Raw genomic sequence first — 20,706 nt, 5'->3', positions numbered from 1 at the left:
TCCCCCTTAAAGGACATTTAATGTTCAGCTAAATGAGAAATGGTGTAACAGTCATTGTATTACACATGAAGATTGTACTGTATATACTAGATCTTCTAACATTTTTAATTTAAGATCTGTAACATTGTCTCCCTCTTTTTGTTCTTTTTTCCACTTAACATCAGATGTTAGGCTTTGCAAGGTCATAATAACTGATTTACAGTTTCTGTCTATATGGCATCTTATAAGTAATTTATTTTTAAAGCCACCCTTAAAAAGCTGAAGGGTGGAGTTGTTACAGATTCGACATGTCCAAAGCTTTTCCAATAATTTAATTTTCTTACGTAACTTATAGACAAGAACATGACAGTTATAAGGTAATTAATGCTTCAATGTCTAATTGAAGACATGCTGACACGCTCTTCTGAACTTCAGTCAAAACATGAAATATCATTGGGCATTTTTATAAGTTTTGGTCCACATCAATCAAAACAGTATTTGGAAACAGACACTGTTCAGTGTGTCTTATATAAGATTCAGTTGCTTAGACTAGATAATGCTGCAGAAAATTCTACAATTATTATACAGCTATATTTATACCAGAACAAACCACCACCCCACGCATACAGCATCTGGTGGCATGGGCGTTGTGTGGTTACATCTTTTATCAATGTGATGATATCCAATGGATGTAGTTATAGGATCCAATCACATTTCACTGTTCATTTACAAGACCCAGTCACAACAAAACCTTAAAAAAATAGTGAAGTTTGCTATATTACTATAGAAAAAGGCATCATTCATTTGAATTGATGAGCTTTAAATGAATCTTTCCACATCATCTTAATAGTAATATTAACCCATGCTGGTCTCTACAGAAAATTTGAGAAATGTGTTTAATGGGACAAGGAGGGGAGATGTAGCACTCTACAAATGTCAGCTTTGCACTGCACAGCATAGGAGTAAGAATGCAGTTTCCTCCATGAGAATCCCATATTTTTATTTAATACTCTCTGTGTGTAATAGGCCTTGTGCACACTTGTATGTCCATCTATTGGTTTGTTTGTTTTTTAATTTAGATTCTCTGAGAAGTTGTTCGTTGATTTATTCAGCTCATCACCTCAAACCAGCACAGCTTAATATTAAGAATATTATTACAGCAGCTATCAAACCATATAAGCTTTACTAGACCTTACTAGTGCCAAATGTAACAGTACCAAAAAATGTAACAGTACCAAAACAAGTCACATTTACAAAAACACATTTTTCCTCTTGGAAGGAATGAAAGTATAAGTTTACTTGGTATAAGTATGTTTAGGTTATATGCTTTGTAAGTTTTGCAAGATGTTCAAAAACAACACAAGGATATTTTATTCAGAATTCGGTATAAAATGATTCAGCCTGGGCTTGTAAGCATGAACTAGTGTCTGTTGACCAGAGTCACAGTGAAAGTTCCACAGTCCTTCCAAGAGAAAAAGAAATCCTAAGTACAGTGTTTGTTTTTTGTTGGGGAACAGTCATCTCTTCCAATGTGTTTATGGAAATTTCTATACTCATTGGGGAAGAAAGTGGCCTTATTGGGCACCCAAGATGTTGCTCTATGGGTCTTGCATAGATGAATGTGTTTGGAGAATAACACATATTAAAGGAAGGTAAAGGATTTCGTACCTTGGCCAGTGCATTTTGTTTCAAAATCTCACAAGATTATAAAATGAAACACTACAGATAACACTCCAGTATGTACGCTATTATGTTTTTACCTGTATTTTATTGTAGAAAAATGTGACAATAGGACTGTTGCTCTGCTTGCTGCTTTTCAATGACTGTGTGCTCTTTTACTAAACATATTAAACTGTGATAGTGGCTTTAGTATTCACCAAAGATAAATCATTAATGATTCTGTTCCATCCTATTCGGTATTCCCACTGAGCATGAGAAAACAGAATTCTTTGAGGAAATCAACAGAGACACGAATATTACCATCTTCTAATTTGAACTGATTTAATGATGTGCACGTATGTAAAACACGATTCTGAGCACTAATTATAAACTATTACATATTTACAAGGGATTTACAAAGGTCTGTCAGCTCCTCAACCAACATAAAATAACTCCTATTTTACAGTTGTTCAATTTGAACAACCCAGCATATCAGCATTCCTTACTATGGAACATACTGTATCTTAATCTAAGTCCCTTTACTGTACACTACAGCAGAGGTAAGCAAAGTGAAGTTCAAGTAAACCCTACATGCACTTTACAGATTTAAAAATAATATGTAGATGTTGACATAAAAATTAAGTCAATTTTTAAGCTGTTAATGTACCAGGCAAACAGGGGGGGAAAGAAATTTTATTATCTTCATTCATATAGGAATTATTTTATTTGTATAAATAAAGTTTTGCAAATTGATTTTCCTTCTGTTTCGTTTAAATCTTGTTAGGCAACATTACAATAAAGCAACGTAACTAAGGTCAAGATATGTTTAAACCTTAAATTAAAAAAAGATAATGAGACAATTTAGCTGTTTAGTTTTGAAGGCAACATTACGCAATGTTTAAAGAAATGCTGTAACTGTCAATGAATCAATTGCCATCCAACTCTCCCTTTTCCTCATGTCATCTGTTGGTAATTGACATCAGTCTGAAATCCCTATAGCATCTGCTAATTTCAATTTTAATTGTAAGATTTTGAATGTAATTCATTTATTAAACGGGATGTCAGATACTTTTAGCCATAGTCATACAGCATGATCTACACTGTACATCATATCTAGATTATTGCCAATAAGTAAATTAGGTCTTGAGTCTGTGTTTTGACTGCACTGGGTTTTTCTTGGCACATATGGTTACTCTTTTCTTGAAAGTACATAATTATTTCTTGTACAAATGTACTGTTTACAGTTACATACATTATTAATAATACATCTGTAAGTTTCTTATGATCATATCTTCTTTCCTAAGGGAAAACAGTCTGCCTACTGTATGTATGTTTTTGATAAGGAAAAATGTTGGCAAATAAATTCAGGATTACTTTTTGTTTGTGGTAACATACTAATATTAAATTATTTAGCTGTTCAAATTTAATTTATTGTGATTTGCCCATTACTACAATTGATAAACGTGTTGTACAGTCTATGTAGATTAATTCAAAGGCATTTTTTGACTACACCTTTTGTGATTTGAGGAAAACCACAAAAGAGATGATCATTGACATAAAATCTCAGCTGAAAATGAAAACAACAACACTACAAATTAAAGATACAATAAAACAATAAAAGTACTTGTATATTACCAAGAAGATTTATATTAAAAGTTGTTCAAAAAGGTATGGGAGAAGATGTCTAAATCTGTGCAGAAGCTTCCCACTCATGGAGATATAAATAGTTTCTAGACCGATGGGATTTAGAAGATTTTGTGTTAGAGAAGATAAACATATATGAAAATATTTAGCAAATTAGTGCACTTCATTTTCAGAATTCAGTGTAGGCTGGTTCCTATGTGGATGCAGTAACTGCACAAAAACCTTTGATCATGCACCATTAAGTGAAAGTCTTCAGGTAATGTCTCATTATTTGAGCAATGTTAAAAAGGTTGTTTTTCTTTCTTGTATGTGTCTCCTGCATTTTCTATAATCCGACGTTAGTGATTAATCATTTTTAATGGGGGGCCAAGGTATTCAAACAATATTGCAATTTAAATGACAGCCTGGAGCTTTGGTTTATTTTCAGACAGCTTGATGTCTGCTCTTATTGTACTGAGAAAAGTGCAATTGTCAAGCTGGATTTTGTAGCATGGAATAAATTCTAAACCATCACCAATTCTAAACCACCAATATACCTATGGAATGCTTATTTTTTTATTTTAAACAGAACATGGCATGTTGTATTATCCTTCACTCTTCTAACTCCTTTATCCAATGCAGGGTCGCGGGGGAGACAGAGCCTATCCCCGGCAAGCAATAAGCTCAAGGAGGGCCATTCCATAGCCGGGTACACACACTCATCACAGAGTGATTTTTACACATACCCATTAACCTCCAAGTGTGTGCTTGGACTATGAGAGGAAACCAAAGCACTCAGTACAAAGGGGAGAACATACAAACTCCACACAGATGGCACCCGAGGATTTGCGCTCAAGGCCCCAGCCCTGGAGGCAGCAACACTTACCACTATGCCACCACACTGACCATGTCATATACTGTACGTTACTTCTATAAGACTATAGAAGCTGCATGCACACTTTTTCTATGGTGTAATTAATTGATCATCAATAAACAACAAAAGACAGTTACAACAGATAACAATGTGGACTGAATGGTTTTCGCAACAATTAATTGCGACAATTAACCATTGCATACGAAATAATTCCTTTTTGTGAGACTGAAAAGATTAATAGACTCATAGAGTACAGTTGCACATGAGACACTTTATATACCAGTGACATTCAATTGGTGTACTGTACAATCTCTCATCTCAGTATTAACGCTGGAAGACTGTGAAGACATCTCTGCACACAACTGTATGCTAGGGTTTTAATTTATATTCAAGAGGGGTAGCAATGAAACCTGCATTTGAGTTCAATGGCACTTGTTTTACAACAAGAAACAGATCACTGTCTCTAATTTGGGATCCTGCTCATGTTTTTCAATTGACTTCCAACTTTTAACCTGCGCTGGAAGTTTGTACTGAAATAGCCTCTAACACTTTAATTCTGTCTTTGAAAACACACAGGCAGGGCAACGTATTTAAAAACAGTCTCACAAGTCTCAATGGCACTCAACGCTATTAGGTCATGTAACATATCACAGGCATTAAAATTGGGGAAAATTACAAACAAAATTGAATTTTCTAGATTTGTCTGTGCTGATTCTATGCCTTTGAAGTGAAAGCATAGAAAGTGAGATTTCTTTCATTTCGTGTGTGTGTTTCAGAAAAATGTGATGTGTATTTTTGTGGCATTGGTTTAAATTGGTGCAGTTGTATGAAATCAAAATGCGGCAACCCTCACAAAAAAGACTCAGGACACTTATTTCTTCTAAAATTATACAATATGATTTCTGTAACACACAATGACAGTCATAATATACATATATACTGTATATTTTTTCTGCTATGCCGCAGTGTGCAGGAAAAAATGTGTATAAAGAGCAAAACCATGTTAATTCATATTATCCAGAGTTGATTGTGGTTGTCATTTGTGGACTGTAGACTGACAAAAGGCCAAGGCATTACATCTCCTTGGGCAGTTAAAGAGTGAAAGATTAAAAGTAGAAAGTAAGTCACTGTTAGCACCAATCTCTGTTAACATTTTTACTCTAGATAACAATTCTTCCTTATTGCCCTGCTCTGTCTACCCATCAGCAAAGAATATGATAGTTCTAAGACAGCAAGTTTCACAGCCAACCAGATCAAGAACTTGTTCTACAATATTGTCCAACTGAAACTCCACATGTATCTGAGAACTTTGGAAACTAATCCATATTGTGTAAACACCGTGAAACTGCATCTTAAATTACAGTTCATTTCAATTTAAATTACAGTTGAGGCAGAATCCCCCAATGAGCCTTATTTTAACACCTCGTTTACACAAAGTTGCAAGCTATGCTTTGAAGTGACAGCGTACATTTTTATGATAACAAGATGAGAAGTATTTCAAAAGCATTTTATTCTAAACTCCATTCTATCATGCAGATTCATTTTCTTCTTCATTACAGTCCAGTTTCTTTATTCCCATATTCACTTTATCTGGAAAAAACAGAATTTGATTGTCCAGAAGGTCTGTTTAGATTAAAGTGAGTGTATCCTAGTTTGACAAGATACACCCACTCAAACCTGAACAGACAATCAGAGAGGCAACTTTAACAAAGGGGAATAAATAATTAAGTCATAATTTTTTCAGAAAAGAGCTTTGAGGTTTTCCAAAGGTTATTGCTATGAATTCCTTGACTGTGTTGCATACCACCCAACATTTCAAATGGCATGACTGGGACAAATGCAGTATATAAAATCAGTGTATCATATAAAATGAATGTATTTTTCTGCTTGTTTATTGTTGTGTAGAATGAAACCCCTTGAAAGTTAATGAATGCAACAGTACAACACATCTTGAAATTAACTGACCACAGCCAAGCTACAGCAGTGACACAAATGCTTCTGAAATCACCAATATACACAATGTTAAATAATTGCCTGAGATAAACACCGAGTTCTGACATTACACAAAGAAAGAAAACACTACTTTCCAGATACACTTTCACACTTGGTTTGAATTGCATTTTTTGCTCACCTGTAGCAACTGTTTCTTCCTTAATCTGGAAAGATGTTGGAAATGTACCGATTCATCCAGGACAGGGACTTTAGGGCATGAAGCAGGCTTGTCCTGCAAAATGGAGAACTTCTAGGAGGTATGATGTTGTAATACACCCCAGTTCATGAAATGAATTGAATTGTGTTTAAAATGGACAGCAGGGAAAAGATTACATTCTTCAATATTGGGATAACTTTGCTTTTCTCGAGAAACTGGACTTATTTTTTCTTATCCTACTGTGTAAGATTTCAAGTATTACTAGACAGAAATACATTGGTATCCCATTGACTGCAGGGGTTAATTCTATTGATTTAGACTGAAGACTTTTTTTGGTATGGACTCACTTGTCTGTTATTAATACCTACTGGACCCCAGACCACTATGGCAGGAAGTCTTCATCAGTCATTTATCTTCCAATAACAAGCAAGGCAAATATTGATGTTATCCTCCAACTTCCTTCATGAATGCATGTGATGTTGTACAATGCCATCCGTTACATCCTTGGGGAACTTTGTATCCAGGGAAAGTCCTCCACAAATACATTCCTGTGAGTTTTATTGTCTTGTCCAGGTGTACGGCGAAATGCGTAGTCATAAGGAAGTCTCAACGCAGGAGCCGTTTCTGTGCAGGGACCGGTGGTTATGGTTGAGGCAGCCTTCATTCCGATGTACAATCAAGACGGGAAAGTAGAGAGCATCCTGGTAGGGAGGGGGATCTTCTTCATTTGTCATCTGCCCTGACAAGCACCGGGTGTTCTCACTGGGGCAGTTCTGCTCATTAAGGCTCCCACTCCTGCTCCTCCAAAAGCAGCTCCGTCGGGAACCGTACAGTCGCCCCAGGGAGAATCGGCTGGCACTGAAGGGGATCCTGGGGCTGCCATTGCATATGCTGAGTGCGCTCCTGGAGAAGATGGAAGAACTGCTGATGGCCCTGTGGCAGCGCTCGCAGTTTTGCCGGTATGCCCCGTAGTTGCACACAGTGTAAGTGTTGCAGTTGGAGAGCTGGGCCAGATCCATCAACACAGCCTCTGAGTAGCTGGGCACAAGCTGCTGATTGGACCGAATGTGCCACTCCAGCTCCGTGCTGTCAATGGTGTTCACCCGTGGGATGCGCCGACAGTAAGGTCGCTCCTCAGAGGGGGTCACGGGGACATAGTCGAAGCCAAACAGCTTCTCCACGTGGTAGTGGACGTAGGCAGTGCGGTATTCGGTCAACACACGCAGAGGCCATGACAGGGTGAAGAGGGCTGCCACCCAGAAGACATAGTGGGAGACATACCATGGAAGATGGTCTGGGTCAGAGAAGGCAATCATGTACTCCTTAAAGTCTACATTCTTGAGATGCATTCCTTCTCTTGCCTCCATGTAGTCATCCAGCCCCTCATTCTCTGTGAAGAATCTGGCCCTCTGGGTCAGGTAGGAGTTTTCAGACTCTACATTGGCAAAGCTAAAGCACTTGGTGAACCTCAACTTGGTGACAGCAAAGCTCTCCAGGCCCAGGAGGTCCTTGGAAATGTCCTTTACCCCGCAGTTGCCATAGTCAAACTCGGCCTCAGCCACGTGGGTGTTGACTCGCTCGTGGTACACCTGAGTGGTGGTGTAGGCGTCACCATTCCGGTACCGTGTGACTTGTCTGGTCCTCCGCACGTAGTGGTAGCTGATGGCCTTCCACCAGATGCACGGGGTGGCTTGCTGCATTCTCTGGATGCGTTCAGAGATGCTCTCCACATCCACTTTGTACTGCAGTTCGTTCCTGGTGTAGCAGTGCCAACATTCCACCAGGTAGACCACGTACAGCATGACAAGGAAGGCCAGTGGGATGTAGATGTAGCCATTGGAACAGGGGCTGTCGTGGTACATCATGGACTTCCCCTTGTAGGCACTGTCGAAGGTCAGCCGGGTGACTTTGGTCACATGGCACCAGGTCATGGCTCCCATGCAGCCATACATGAGCAGGGACAGCAGAAGACATTTCCAATGGGACTCTCTGCACAGCGACTTGCTGAGGGACTGCTTCAGTGGTCGTTGCTGCATGGGGATCAAGATGTGCAAAAAGAATAACATAAAACGCTGCATTAACAGTCACTTCAATGCATCCATTTTAAATAAAACAGATAAGACTACTAACAGTAGTAAGCAGTTCCCTGTTACATTTTCATTTTATATATTGAAAACTATATAAATAAAAGGTTGGTTTAAAATGATCATATAATGGTGTTCATTATATGCTCATGTCACCAATGTTTATTTATTCTAATTGTAACAGATATTAGAATATTATCATTATTACCAAATACAGTTTATCAGATATCTCATTTTTAATTTTAATAGAATCTTCTCTAATCAGATTAATTAAAATTGGACTCTAAAGCTTTAATACTGTACATTACACATATTACTTTGGTAAGAAATGAGAACAAGAACCGCATCCACAAAAATAATATTGCTTATTTTTGCTCTTTAAAAGTTATATATAACATTTTTCAGACTATTTAAACAGCTATGGGCAGCACATAAAAGTGACCTCAGCAGCAAAAATATTCATATCAATTAGCACCTAGCAAACAAATGAGCTGGATGTGTTATGATGTGTTTTTCAGGACCTTATGTGGACAGCACAATCCGGAAGGGAGTGAACACACAAAAGAGCTAGGAGACGAGGAACTGGGCTGGTAGACGAAACAGGGGGACGTGACGAAGGTGCTCAGGGGGGCGTGGTCCAGGCAAACAATCCAAAAGAGAGTCTGAACTCCAGAGCCAAGTGATCCATCCAAGACAAACAAGACAAAGTTAAAAGCCGGAGTGGGATCCGGCGAGGGGACGTAGACAGACATGAGAAAGTTAAAAACTGGAACAGGATCTGGCGAAGGGTCGGGGAAAAAAGGGGGAACGGGATCAGGCGCTCCAGGTCCAGGACTCAGCTGGTTCAGGACACCTAGGAGGCGAGTGCCCTCCAAGCCGGGGACATAGGGCGACTCGGTGGCGCCTCCAGGTGTCCTTGTTCCAGTTCAGAGCCCGGAACAGAGTGAGCGTTGTCTGGCTTTTGTAGGGAGAAAGGAACAGGGAGCAGGTTCACAAAATCAACTAAAATGTGAATGAGCCGGAGCGCCCTTAAGGGGGAGGGATTACAATCGTGACAGGATGTCCCAAATAGCCTCCTCTAGTTCCGACCCTTTCTTGTGTTCTAACATACTAACTGTAAGTCTAAGACTCCAAAAATATTGGAAGGTGACACAAAACTGAAATTTGAATGTTCCTTGTGCTAAAAAAAGACAATGAAAGCCCTTTAACCCTAAGGGGCACCATGAGTTTTGGAAGTAAATAATAGATATATCATACAATTGCTTTTACTTTTCTGATTCAATTAACACTCATTGTACATGATACAGAAAGCATGATTGAATGTCAGTAATATTAACTGTTGCAGGACAAAAACATGAACTGGACATCCCAAAAGCTGATGAATTTCTGTAGTGTTAAGCACATCTTTAGTTTACATACAAATAACAGTAGCATGTACAGACTGAAGCACCCCGCGTATCTCACTCTGACACCTTCCTAATGAAAGCAGGCGTCTGCCAGACAATCTTTTCCTAATTGCCAACAAAAAGATTTTAATTTGTTAGAAAAGGCTCATTCTTACTGTCAAGAAAAAAAGAAAGAATAATTGCTACCTTGATGTGAGAGAAAAGGCAAGATTCACCTGTTAGCTGAAGCTCAAATGTGGGTTAAAAATGTTTGGAATAGAACCCAAGCATGTACTCTATGATCCCATCTTTTCTAGGCATTGCTGTGAACAAGTACGGATGCACAAGATGACCTCCTTACTTAGCCATGTTCACTATATTAAATATGAAGAGAGAAATTCTGCATTTTAAGTGCTTTTGCATTGTTTCTGCCTGAGCTGAGATGTCCATGTGCATTCCTGTATTTTGTCATAATCAGAAAACAGAAAGTGTGTTGTTTTTATTCCTATCCAAAATAACTCTGGTGTTGCTGGATTGTAGTCATTCCAGAAATGTATCTTATAGATTTAAATCAAGCAGTGGGAGAACTCTTACAACCAAATTATTTTGAATAAGAATGTATTTTTCTTATTGGCTGGAAGGATACGTAATCTATAAAGTTAAGGTAAATGGAAGTGCTTACACAGCAAAATTCACAATTTAGCATTATTTAAAATTGAAAGGTTAAGGTGTGTCATAAATGAAATGACCACAATTATTCTGTATGTACTGTACAAGAAGACTGTCTCACAAACTTCACTTCATTTATTGTACATAATACAGAAGAAAGAAAAGACTATAGAAAACTAAGAAAAGTCAGTAACATTAACTTTTGCAGTACTAAATATTAACTGACCATCCCGAAAGCCACTGAATGTCTGCATTATGTTTTTAATGAAACATTTAGTTACATAAAAATAACAGTAGCATTAACAGACTGAAGTGCCTCCTGTTTCTTTGTCTGGTACAGTACATTCCTTCCTAATGAAAGCAGACATCTGTCAGACAATCTTGTCCTAATTTCTGAAAACAATATTTTAATTTGCTCTTAAAAGATCAGAGAAATGGTTTAATCTAATTACTCCTGTTTCTAAAATTGGGCTCTCTTTAGTTATGCAATTGTAAATGCATATCAAGTCTATTTTTTAGAAAGCAACTCAATCTGACATCTCCACATTGCTTCTGTGCTACAGTTTTAACGAGCACAAAAATAGAACGAATTTTACTTGATACTGATTTGACTTGATATTTCCCTTCCAAATGCTTATGGAGTTTTCTAGTAGTAGTGCCTGCTTTTTAGGTTCATCTAAAGGTACATTTTCTTTAATATACTGTTAGCTCAGTCTAACATGCAAAAAAGGCTGCGTTCAGATAAATTCATGAATAGGAAAAAAAATAGGATTTATAACATTTAAATGTGAGTAAGAAACAGGAGAAGGCATCCTAAACATGGAGTATACTATGCATTAGGTAGCATGCATCTGTTTAAATTCTTTTTAAGAAAGTCCTAAAGTTCTGAAGAATATATTAAATAACAGGAGCAAGACACACCCACGTCAATCCCTATGAGGTGTGTACTGGTTTTTCCAATGAGAATAGAAAACCTTTTCACATAGTGCCTTGCCTTATTATTTGCATTTTTTGCAAAACCTATATATACAGTGGTGTGCCCCCTTCCTGATTTCTTTCCAAAAAAGTGGTTAAGGCTCGAAAACCCTCCAATGTGGCTGAATTACAACAATTCTGCAAAGATGAGCGGGCCAAAATTCCTCCACAGCGCTGTAAAAGACTCATTGCCAGTTATCGCAAACGCTTGATTGCAGTTGTTGCTGCTAAGGGTGGCCCAACCAGTTATTAGGTTTAGGGGGCAATCACTTTTTCACACAGGGCCATGTAGGTTTGGATTTTTTTTTCCCTTAATAATAAAAACCTTCATTTAAAAACTGCATTGTGTGTTTACTTGTGTTATCTTTGTCTAATATTTCAATTTGTTTGATGATCTGAAACATTTCTCTATGAATTGGCTACATTACTCTGCTCTCCTCCCCACTGATAGCTGATGTGTGGTGAGCGTTCTGGCGCACTATGGCTGCCGTCGCATCATCCAGGTGGATGCTGCACATTGGTGGTGGTGGAGGGGAGTCCCCATTACCTGTAAAGCGCTTTGAGTGGAGTGTCCAGAAAAGCGCTATATAAGTGTAAGCAATTATTATTATTATTATTATTATTATTATTATTTCAGTGTGACTAACATGCAAAAAAATTTGAAATCAGGAAGGGGGCAAAGACTTTTTCACACCACTGAATATATGGGATGTTCTACCTATAACATAAATCCTAATACTACCCAATAAGGCTCTGCATGGCTTGGCACCTCATTAACTGTCTGAGCTACTATCATCCTACTCCTCACCTCACAACCTTTGCTCTTCTAAATCTGGTCTCCTATCTGTCCCCCAAGCCCATCTACACTTTATGGGTGACAGGGTCCTCTCCTGTTATGCCCCAAAGCTCTCCCCAAGGATAGCAGAGAGTCACCTTAAACTCTTTCCAATCTAGACTCAGAACTTTCTTCTTAAGAAGGGCCTTTACTTACAGTAACTAGCTCTATATATTCCCTATTCCCCTTAGCTCCTACTGTATTCTGTATCCCCATCTACTGTCTCCTCTCATTGTGCATTTTCATTGTGTATATATTGTGGCATTGTTGTAGTTCTGTAATGTGCTTTGAGAAGCCATCTTCAAGGGCACTTCCAAGGCCTTTTACTATGTCGTGTGATGGCCCATATCCTTGAAGTGTAATCCATTAAAACACACGACTTTTTTATGTTCTACATCATGCTTACTGTATATTGTTATAGGCCAGGGGGAGCGTGTTTGCAGTTGACATCCTATTGCACTCCTCAAGGCCTTCCTCAGAAAGCCTAAAACAACAAAAGTGTTTGTCTAGCAGCAGGTGGGCTAATACACCGGTAAACACAGATGAACAAAGGGAGTTTCACATGTTTAACTCTGGTTAATTAACTTCATGGTAAATCAATTGAGCACTGAGCACAACCTAAAAACAGAGACGGGGAAACAGAAAGACAGGGAAAACAGAAGACACACAGAGGAAAAAAAACATTGCTGTCACCCTCCTCTGTCTCAAAGCTTCAGTCTAAGACCAGATTCTGAATAAGTAAACTGGTAAACTGAACTTTATTATAGATGTAAGAAATTCTGATTTATCATAGTGCTGTCAGATTACAGGGGTAGAATCCTGGATTTCTAGGACTGTGGGATGTGGGCCTCTGGAACACATTACTCTGTATACATGTTATCAACTCTGACTTATAACTCACCAGAGCTGTTCAAAATGCCTCACATTTTGACTGATCTCAGGCATTACAAAATATCAAAAAGAACCTTTCGCAATTTGCTCTCACCTCAATTATCTTTCTTTTGAGGCTGTTTTTTATAATGCTATTAATGCTATTATTTCACAACAAAAAATCTTTGTAGCTCTTCATAACATTAAAATATCAAAATATGCTTCCATGCTTAAGCAAAGAAATAACACTACAATACTGATGAATAGCAAACTAAAATAAAATAAATAAATAAAAATGTCAAAAAAAAATATCATTTAGCATTGTAAACACGTTACTTTAAATCACACTGAAAATATTTTTTTTAGAATCCATTAATCGTACTCTAAGGCATAAAATTGTGATGGGAAACTAGGACATGGAACTGTTACTGTCATAAACGATACTCTTTTAAGAACATAAGAACAGTTACAAATCAGAGGAGGCCATTGAACCTTCGTTTAGTATTTAGTAATTAATTGATCCAAGGATCCCACCATTGTTATATTTCAACACCATTGTTATTGTTCTCTATGTTCTTTAGTTTTGTTCTTCAACCTCCACATAATTTCCACGTGTCCACTAGTTTGTATTTGGCTGTTCAATCTGCAAACTGAGCTGATTTTGTCAATGCATCTGATGATTTTAAATACTGGAATCCTAGCCCCTTTCAGTCTTTTTTAAGAGTAAAACAATTCATTTTTTAGCTTTTCAATAGAGGACATTCCTTTGAATCCACAAACATACATGGTTGCTCTTCTCTGGACTGATCCCAGGGCTGCAATAACTTTGTTTATAACATGGTGAACAAAACAACACATTCCTCACATCCAGTTCCACACATTGCTTAGAAGATGAAAATAATGTGTCAACATAAACACCTAAGTAATTTTAATAAATAGCTTCTTGAAGCTCAGTGTCTCCCATCTTATTTCTATGAGTTATGTTCTTTCAACCCAGAATGTAATATTCTCCTGCACTTGTCTGCATTAAACATCTGCTAGGTTTGCTCAGTCTTGAATACTGCCTATATATGTTTTTAATTTTCTTTGCTTTTCCACAATGTTTATTAATCCTTTTATTTCAGTAGGACATGCAAAGTTTACTAACTACAAAATACAGTATATATTCACCATTTATCTATACTGTTTCCTATACTGTATCCTATAATGAGCTCTAAATCCAAGAAACTGCATTACTTTGACTGTCTATTGACTACAATTTATCAATCAATGTTTAACAAGAAACTTTGTAAAAAGCTTTTATGAACTCGTAAGGATGTGAGAGTACAGTGCTACTGTAACTGTCATGCCACTATGTCATTCCACATGAGAATTCCACATAGAGGTGCAATAATTAGTTCACCCCAAATAGGTTTCACCATCATTTGTAGCAAGCCATTTCACATTAGTATAAAACAAACAATTTTAAATAACAAGAAGGGTCAAAATTGACATTAACATTACCATTCATTAAATTAAAACATGTACAGTAACATGAGGTTGAAGACTGTGGATAGAATTTTCTGAATTTGGAGTCTTTTAAGGATAAAGCTACAAGGAAAAACAAAAACTGTTCAAAACAGGACAGACTGTGAACATCCAAATTTGAATCTTTAATATATTAAGAATGTAATAAGTGCTAACAACACTCTTTAATATTACTATACATTTGTAATTTGACACAATCCTTCATTATAACCTATGGAAACGATTGTTTTGGCAAACTGTGCTGGCTTGCTCCTCAAATGAAAATCCAGAATAAGCAATTCTCTCTGAATCAAAATCTATACAATGCTAACAAATTGGCTGTCCCTGAAATTCTTCCCTGGAGGCTGAGAGTGACTCGGCCTTCCTTTCTGATTGTTGATTTGAGGTTGATCTTTCCCACAGCAGGACTGCTCACCATTAGCTCTACTACTAATTGAAAAAGCACTGATTTTCAAAGAGAAATATGGCCAATTTTTCATGTTTGAGGAAATATATTGTTGCTTCCAAACATGTTTTTAAGAGGCTGTGACAGAAATTACAGAACATGTTCTTTTTCATTGTGCTTATACACACCCCCAATGAGAGAAGGCTATGTACTCCACCATTCTGTGACAGAAATGTAACTAGTACTGGTTCTGCTAGTAAAAAACCAGGAGCAATTTACAGTAACCAATCACAACCTAACCTGCATGTCTTGAGGAAATTGGAGGAAACCAGCGCACCTGGTCAACATAGAACTTCCATCTATCCGTTTTCTAACCAGGAAAACAATGGGCGCAAGGTCAGGTACACCCTGGACTGGACATCTTGTTGGGTAGCATGGTGGTGACTCCAGACTGTTGGCTTTGGGAGAATAACTGCTTGAAGCTACAAGGCTGTTTTGTCTTATTGTATGTATGTATATTAATGTAAAGCTTTCTCTGTATTTCTCTGTATTTATTTGTGAAAAGAAAATAAAGTTCTTGTTTTGTCTTATTGCTTACAAATATACTCTGATGATCTTGGCACAAGTCTAAACTACTGTTCAGTAGCTACTTATGTTTGTTGCACATTAAAATCTGAGATTTGCTTAATTCATTCAATTTGTAATTGATAGATTCCTTTACACTAGCAACACAGATTCTTTTTTCAAAATATGAAAATGTATCTAGGCCTACTTTTGTGTTACACTTCTTCAAGATACAATGAAATAGAAAGAGTTGTGCAAATTGTCCCTTTTGATAACAGTGAAGAATTATTTCCCATTTTTTTGTTCAAGACAACTGGCACAGCTGGTGAAGATCTTTTCAAGTGACAAAGCTAAAATACATTTCTCACACTAAAATTAACAACTTTCTTAAACTTAGTATTTCTAAACAGAGTATATAAATAAGCAGTTAAATAAAATTATGAAAAAAGTATGGATTTGCTTTCCAAAACCATTGAACTACACTAGTAAATTGACATTGAAATTTGAATCAATCTACATCTCAATTTTGTTGTGACAATGATGTCAATGACTCAGACTGAGCTGCAATATTTTGCAATTCGCAATTGTAGTATTAAAGTATAATGCAGTATTTTAGAACCAATATGAATTATGAAAGCATATTGACTTTTTTTGTAGAAGATGAAATGTTAAAAAAAGCAATAACCCACATCAGGAAGACTGGGCTTTGGAATGGATGCTAAAATGTTCACAAAAGTAATGGTGGAGTAGCTGTACTTCTACTTGTTATAGTTTCATTTTTTACTTTCAATGTTTTCAATACAAAGATCTCAGCCCACCCCCACTTCCTTTGACACAAACATTTTCACAGGATTTTTTATGCTTGCTTTAGTTGTGGCTGTGTAAAATTGTAGATCATGGTAGTATACACCATGGTAGAATAAACCATTGCAACACCAGCAGCCGTATCACTCTTCAACTCACTACAGGCAACCCACTGAAGCTAAGCAGGTGTGAGCCTGGTCAGTACCTGGATGGGAGACCTCCTGGGAAAAACTAAGGTTGCTGCTGGAAGAGGTGTTAGTGGGGCCTTGTGAGTCCTAATGCCCCAGTATAGTAACAGGGACACTGTATTGTAAACAGGCGCCGTCCTTTGGATAGATGTAAAACTGAGGTCCTGACTCTCTGTGGTCATTAAAAATCCCAGGGCATTTCTTGAAAAGAGAAGGGGTCCTGGCCAAATTTCCAATTGGCCCTTACCAATCATGGCCTCCTAAAAATCCTCATCTACTGTATGAATTGACTTCATAACTCTGCTCTCCTCCCTACTGATAGCTGATGTGTGGTGAGCGTTCTGGCGCACTATGGCTGCCGTTTCATCATCCAGGTGGATGCTGCACATTGGTGGTGATAGAGGGGAGTCCCCATTACCTGTAAAGTACTTTGAGTGGAGTTTCCAGAAAAGTGCTATATAAGTGTAAGCAATTATTATTATTATAGTTGAGTCAGATTAAATCATCTTTATCAGATAAGACCATCACTACAGTCTACCAAAAGCTCTGAATCGGCTGTACCTGTTTCCAAAGAGCATTGTGAGAACATCAATAGTGGCATCAAAATGTATCCTGTCTAAATGTGTTGTTGATCAGGTTTTTTTTATTTTAGCTGAAGTTTATCTGATATTTTCTCTTATTTAATTTCTTATACATTTTGTGTTTCATTAAAGCTGTTAAATGTAATTATCTGCTGCTCTTCTTTATCATGTCATCATACTGTATGGGATGCTACTGGACTATTCCAGTAAAAACAGCTTAGGGAAAGACTTGTTAAAAATAACTGGCAGGAACTGTATAGGAAAATGATCACACCCTTGCACAGTGCCTTTAATTTAGGTTTCTGGTACTTTTCACAAGTTATGTGTGATGAAAATGCATTCTTTTGATTTCCTTTTGCAGAAAAAGTCAGTATCATATTTAACAAATTAACAATTTAATTATTATAACTGAATTATACCAATTTAATTCAGTGAAAATTACACTAGGATCTGTATTCTTTTACAGCCCAGTGTTCAATGCAGTTTCTTCAATGCACATTTAACAGCGTTTTCTTGAATTACATTTCAAAAGCTGAGAGACTAAAGTAACAATTTGAAATATAGTAAACCTGCAAATGAAACCACAATACAAATTGTTAAACTGCTGATAACAAGGTGAAGGTATCAAGGAATTAGTGATCTAATATGCTTGTCTTTGTTTACAGTCTACTATTACTCTCTATCATGTACTAAAAATAAAAAGGCTTTTTTCATTTTTGTTATATAAAATCGAGGTTAAATACAGAAAAATATTAATGAGGAAACCGTTTTGCTATATAGAACAAAAAAGAGTGCTAATGTTTATCGCAATCAGGACAGAAAATGGTTTTCTGAAATGCATAAAGTAAAAAAATGTATTCATCTTCATACCATTGTATGTTTAACTGAATAGTGTATTTTTTTAATGTTGCTAAAATGTGAAGTCACCTTTGTTTACTGTATTTCAACATGTCCTTGTCACAACATTTGAGTAAAGGTTGGGTTTGGGATTTCTTTAGAATGATAGCATGTAATCGAAGTCTTCGTACTAACTATTGCGTGTCTGAGTTTGTGCCAGAGACTTCTCTGACGGCAGCTTCATTTTTTATTCAAATACCTTAAAACTGCAGAAAATATGTAATTCTATGAAAGTGGTGTTATCATAATGAAATCAACAATTTGCAGCAACTCATAAAGGGTTTATTTTTAAAGAGGAAAAGAACTGTAACATTTGTAAATGACCAAAAGTGAGAAAAAGGGAGAAAAAGTCAAAATATTCAATTTTAAGGTAATAAGGTAAAATGTTGCACCCGACCGCTTTACATGCTGTTACATATTCTCGAATAACCAGACCGACACATATCATTTAATAGCCAACAGATACATTTCACTGGCTCCAGGGTAAAGGCATTAAGAATGATCAGATATGGTATGAACTGTCGCCATATGAATGTCCGTTTGTTTCACCCAATGACCAAGACAATGACAATGTCTTTTAAAAGACAGAGAAAATTCAATTAACCGTGCCGATAGGGTCCGTTGGTGTGTAGCTCTAATGTAAGCAGAGCCAACGTCACAAAATAACGTTTATCTTGTGTGTTTACAAACAAGTACAGTAATTGAGTCCATTTGGTACAAAATGTGATAAAAAGGCTCATTTACAAATATAAAAAAGGATAGTATGTGACAATCGGTAATTTATATTACCTGAAGAGACCAATTACTAAAAATACTCCCACTAAGGCAAAATAAACCCCCTTAAGCGCTGAACGGCTGAGAAAAGGATGGAAGGTGCAAAATCTCCTCTCACCTCCTCTCTGACACTGTCGGCGTCTTCCTCAGGAACCGTGGGGCTGCTTTCGCTGGCTGTGGCAGCCGAGGCTGGTGGTGACATGATGGTAATAGCAATACTGAGGATGGGGCATGGACCACCTTTGTAACAAAGAGTTCGGAAAAACAGCTTTCCAAAAACCCGCCAGCAAGCATAACACACATCATCCAAGGCACCCTTGACAAAATAGATCAAAGCAAACCCATCCACGCCTTCGCCGTTCTCGCAGCATTTCTTTTAGCAATTATAATTGTTACGGTTGTAAATGTGTCTTCCAGAAAAGATGATATATATATATACACTATAGCCGTCCTTGTGCCTTGGGAGGGCGTTGTTATAAAGTAGCAGTTTTAAAGATAACCCGTTAACGCGATACAAATGCTCTGGTGAGCCTCAGTATCTTTCCTCCTCCCAAGTGAAAAAGATACATCACCTACAACGCTGATGAAAGAGCCAGAGCGTTTTGCAAAATGGGGAAAAAATAGTGATTCAACTATGTATCCCAAAGGTCGTTTTTCAAAGAAATTAAAAGTGCAAGTTTCTAAATGCCGTTGGGAAAATACATATCGGATCCAGTTGTGTTCGTATAAAGGAGATTGTACGGTTCTAACAATCCTTAGGAATGCTTTCCAGGTGTTAACGCCGAGACAGCGTTTGGTGTCTTACACAAGAGTTTTCCTCCCTCTCTCTCCCTCCTCTGGGAGGGGAACGTGACCTTGTCTCTGTGCTGTGGATGCTCTGCTGGCAGACTACAATGGCAGAGTACACTACGGCACCCAGTCTTGCAGGTAATCTACCACTGGACAACAAATACTAAACAGAATTACTGTAGCTAAGTGTGACTTCATAATTATTTTATTTTTTTTTTGGGGGGGGGGTAATTTGTGACAATATGAACATGGAATTAAATATTATATTCAAAATGTGGTATTGCAACAGATAAATTTAATTTTGTAGATTATTGACTACAATAAAATTGGTATTTTTACTTTGAATCACATTACAGAAAAACCAATAAAACTCGTACGAGTCCAATGCTTATTTCTTAACCTACTTCTTCAAGTAAGGCCATTTTAGTAGTGTATCTAATGGTTTTCATATTTCCCAAACAGAACTTTCCAGAAATACATTTCTGTATTTGTGTTTTATTTTTAAAATTCGTTGAGACAGAACCTTCTGGCAATTTATCTTCTCTCTTGAAATCCTCAAACAAAACAAACTAAAATGTTACGTAATCATCAGTCATCACGCTAGTCATCAACATGACAGCACTGGTGACTTAATTCTATGTAAGATGCCTCGTAAAAATGCATCGACAGTGAAGTTTTATATAAGGAGTGAGCCAGTAAGTTTTACAGATTTGGGTGTGTTGTTCTTCTGGAGTTAAGCGTTCTTTCATTAAGCAACTCTGTGTTGAAAGAGAAAGTTCAGTCAGTGAAGAATATTTCTTAATTAGGATGGTAGGAATTAAGGAAATCAGACATTGAAATGAGCCACATGCCTTTTTAAAGATATAGAATTGCAAAATATCTTTTACTTAGAAGAATAGAAAACACTTTTAAGTTGTGTTCCTAACTCTTAAATACAAAGTTCACACTTTTTGAGAAGTCTCATCTGCCTGGACATTGCAAAAAGTTGATCCGCATACAAGATCATTACAAGGACACAAAACAGCATGAATGCAATTGATCTACGAATGTACAATCAGACTTTATTTTAACAGTTCAAGTAGGTAGCTGAGTCAG

The 20,706-nt window shown here is 37.1% G+C and overlaps 1 protein-coding gene across 1 annotated transcript; it reads right to left on the bottom strand.

Moving 5' to 3' along the window:
- Positions 1-3,222: 3,222 nt before the first annotated feature.
- tmem151ba (transmembrane protein 151Ba) lies at positions 3,223-19,668 on the bottom strand. Its single transcript, XM_088625516.1, has 2 exons — positions 18,941-19,668; positions 3,223-8,314 (listed from the first exon to the last, which is right to left on the bottom strand). The coding sequence occupies exons 1-2, from the start codon at positions 19,022-19,024 to the stop codon at positions 6,878-6,880; spliced, it is 1,521 nt and encodes a 506-aa protein (XP_088481642.1). The 5' UTR covers positions 19,025-19,668; the 3' UTR covers positions 3,223-6,877.
- Positions 19,669-20,706: the final 1,038 nt, after the last annotated feature.

Source organism: Lepisosteus platostomus, chromosome 3, assembly GCF_059453375.1.
Source record: "Lepisosteus platostomus isolate fLepPlt1 chromosome 3, fLepPlt1.hap1, whole genome shotgun sequence".
Lineage (NCBI taxonomy): Eukaryota > Metazoa > Chordata > Actinopteri > Semionotiformes > Lepisosteidae > Lepisosteus > Lepisosteus platostomus.
The sequence above is the reverse complement of the archived record's forward strand: the minus strand, read 5'-3'. Positions and strand labels throughout refer to the sequence as shown.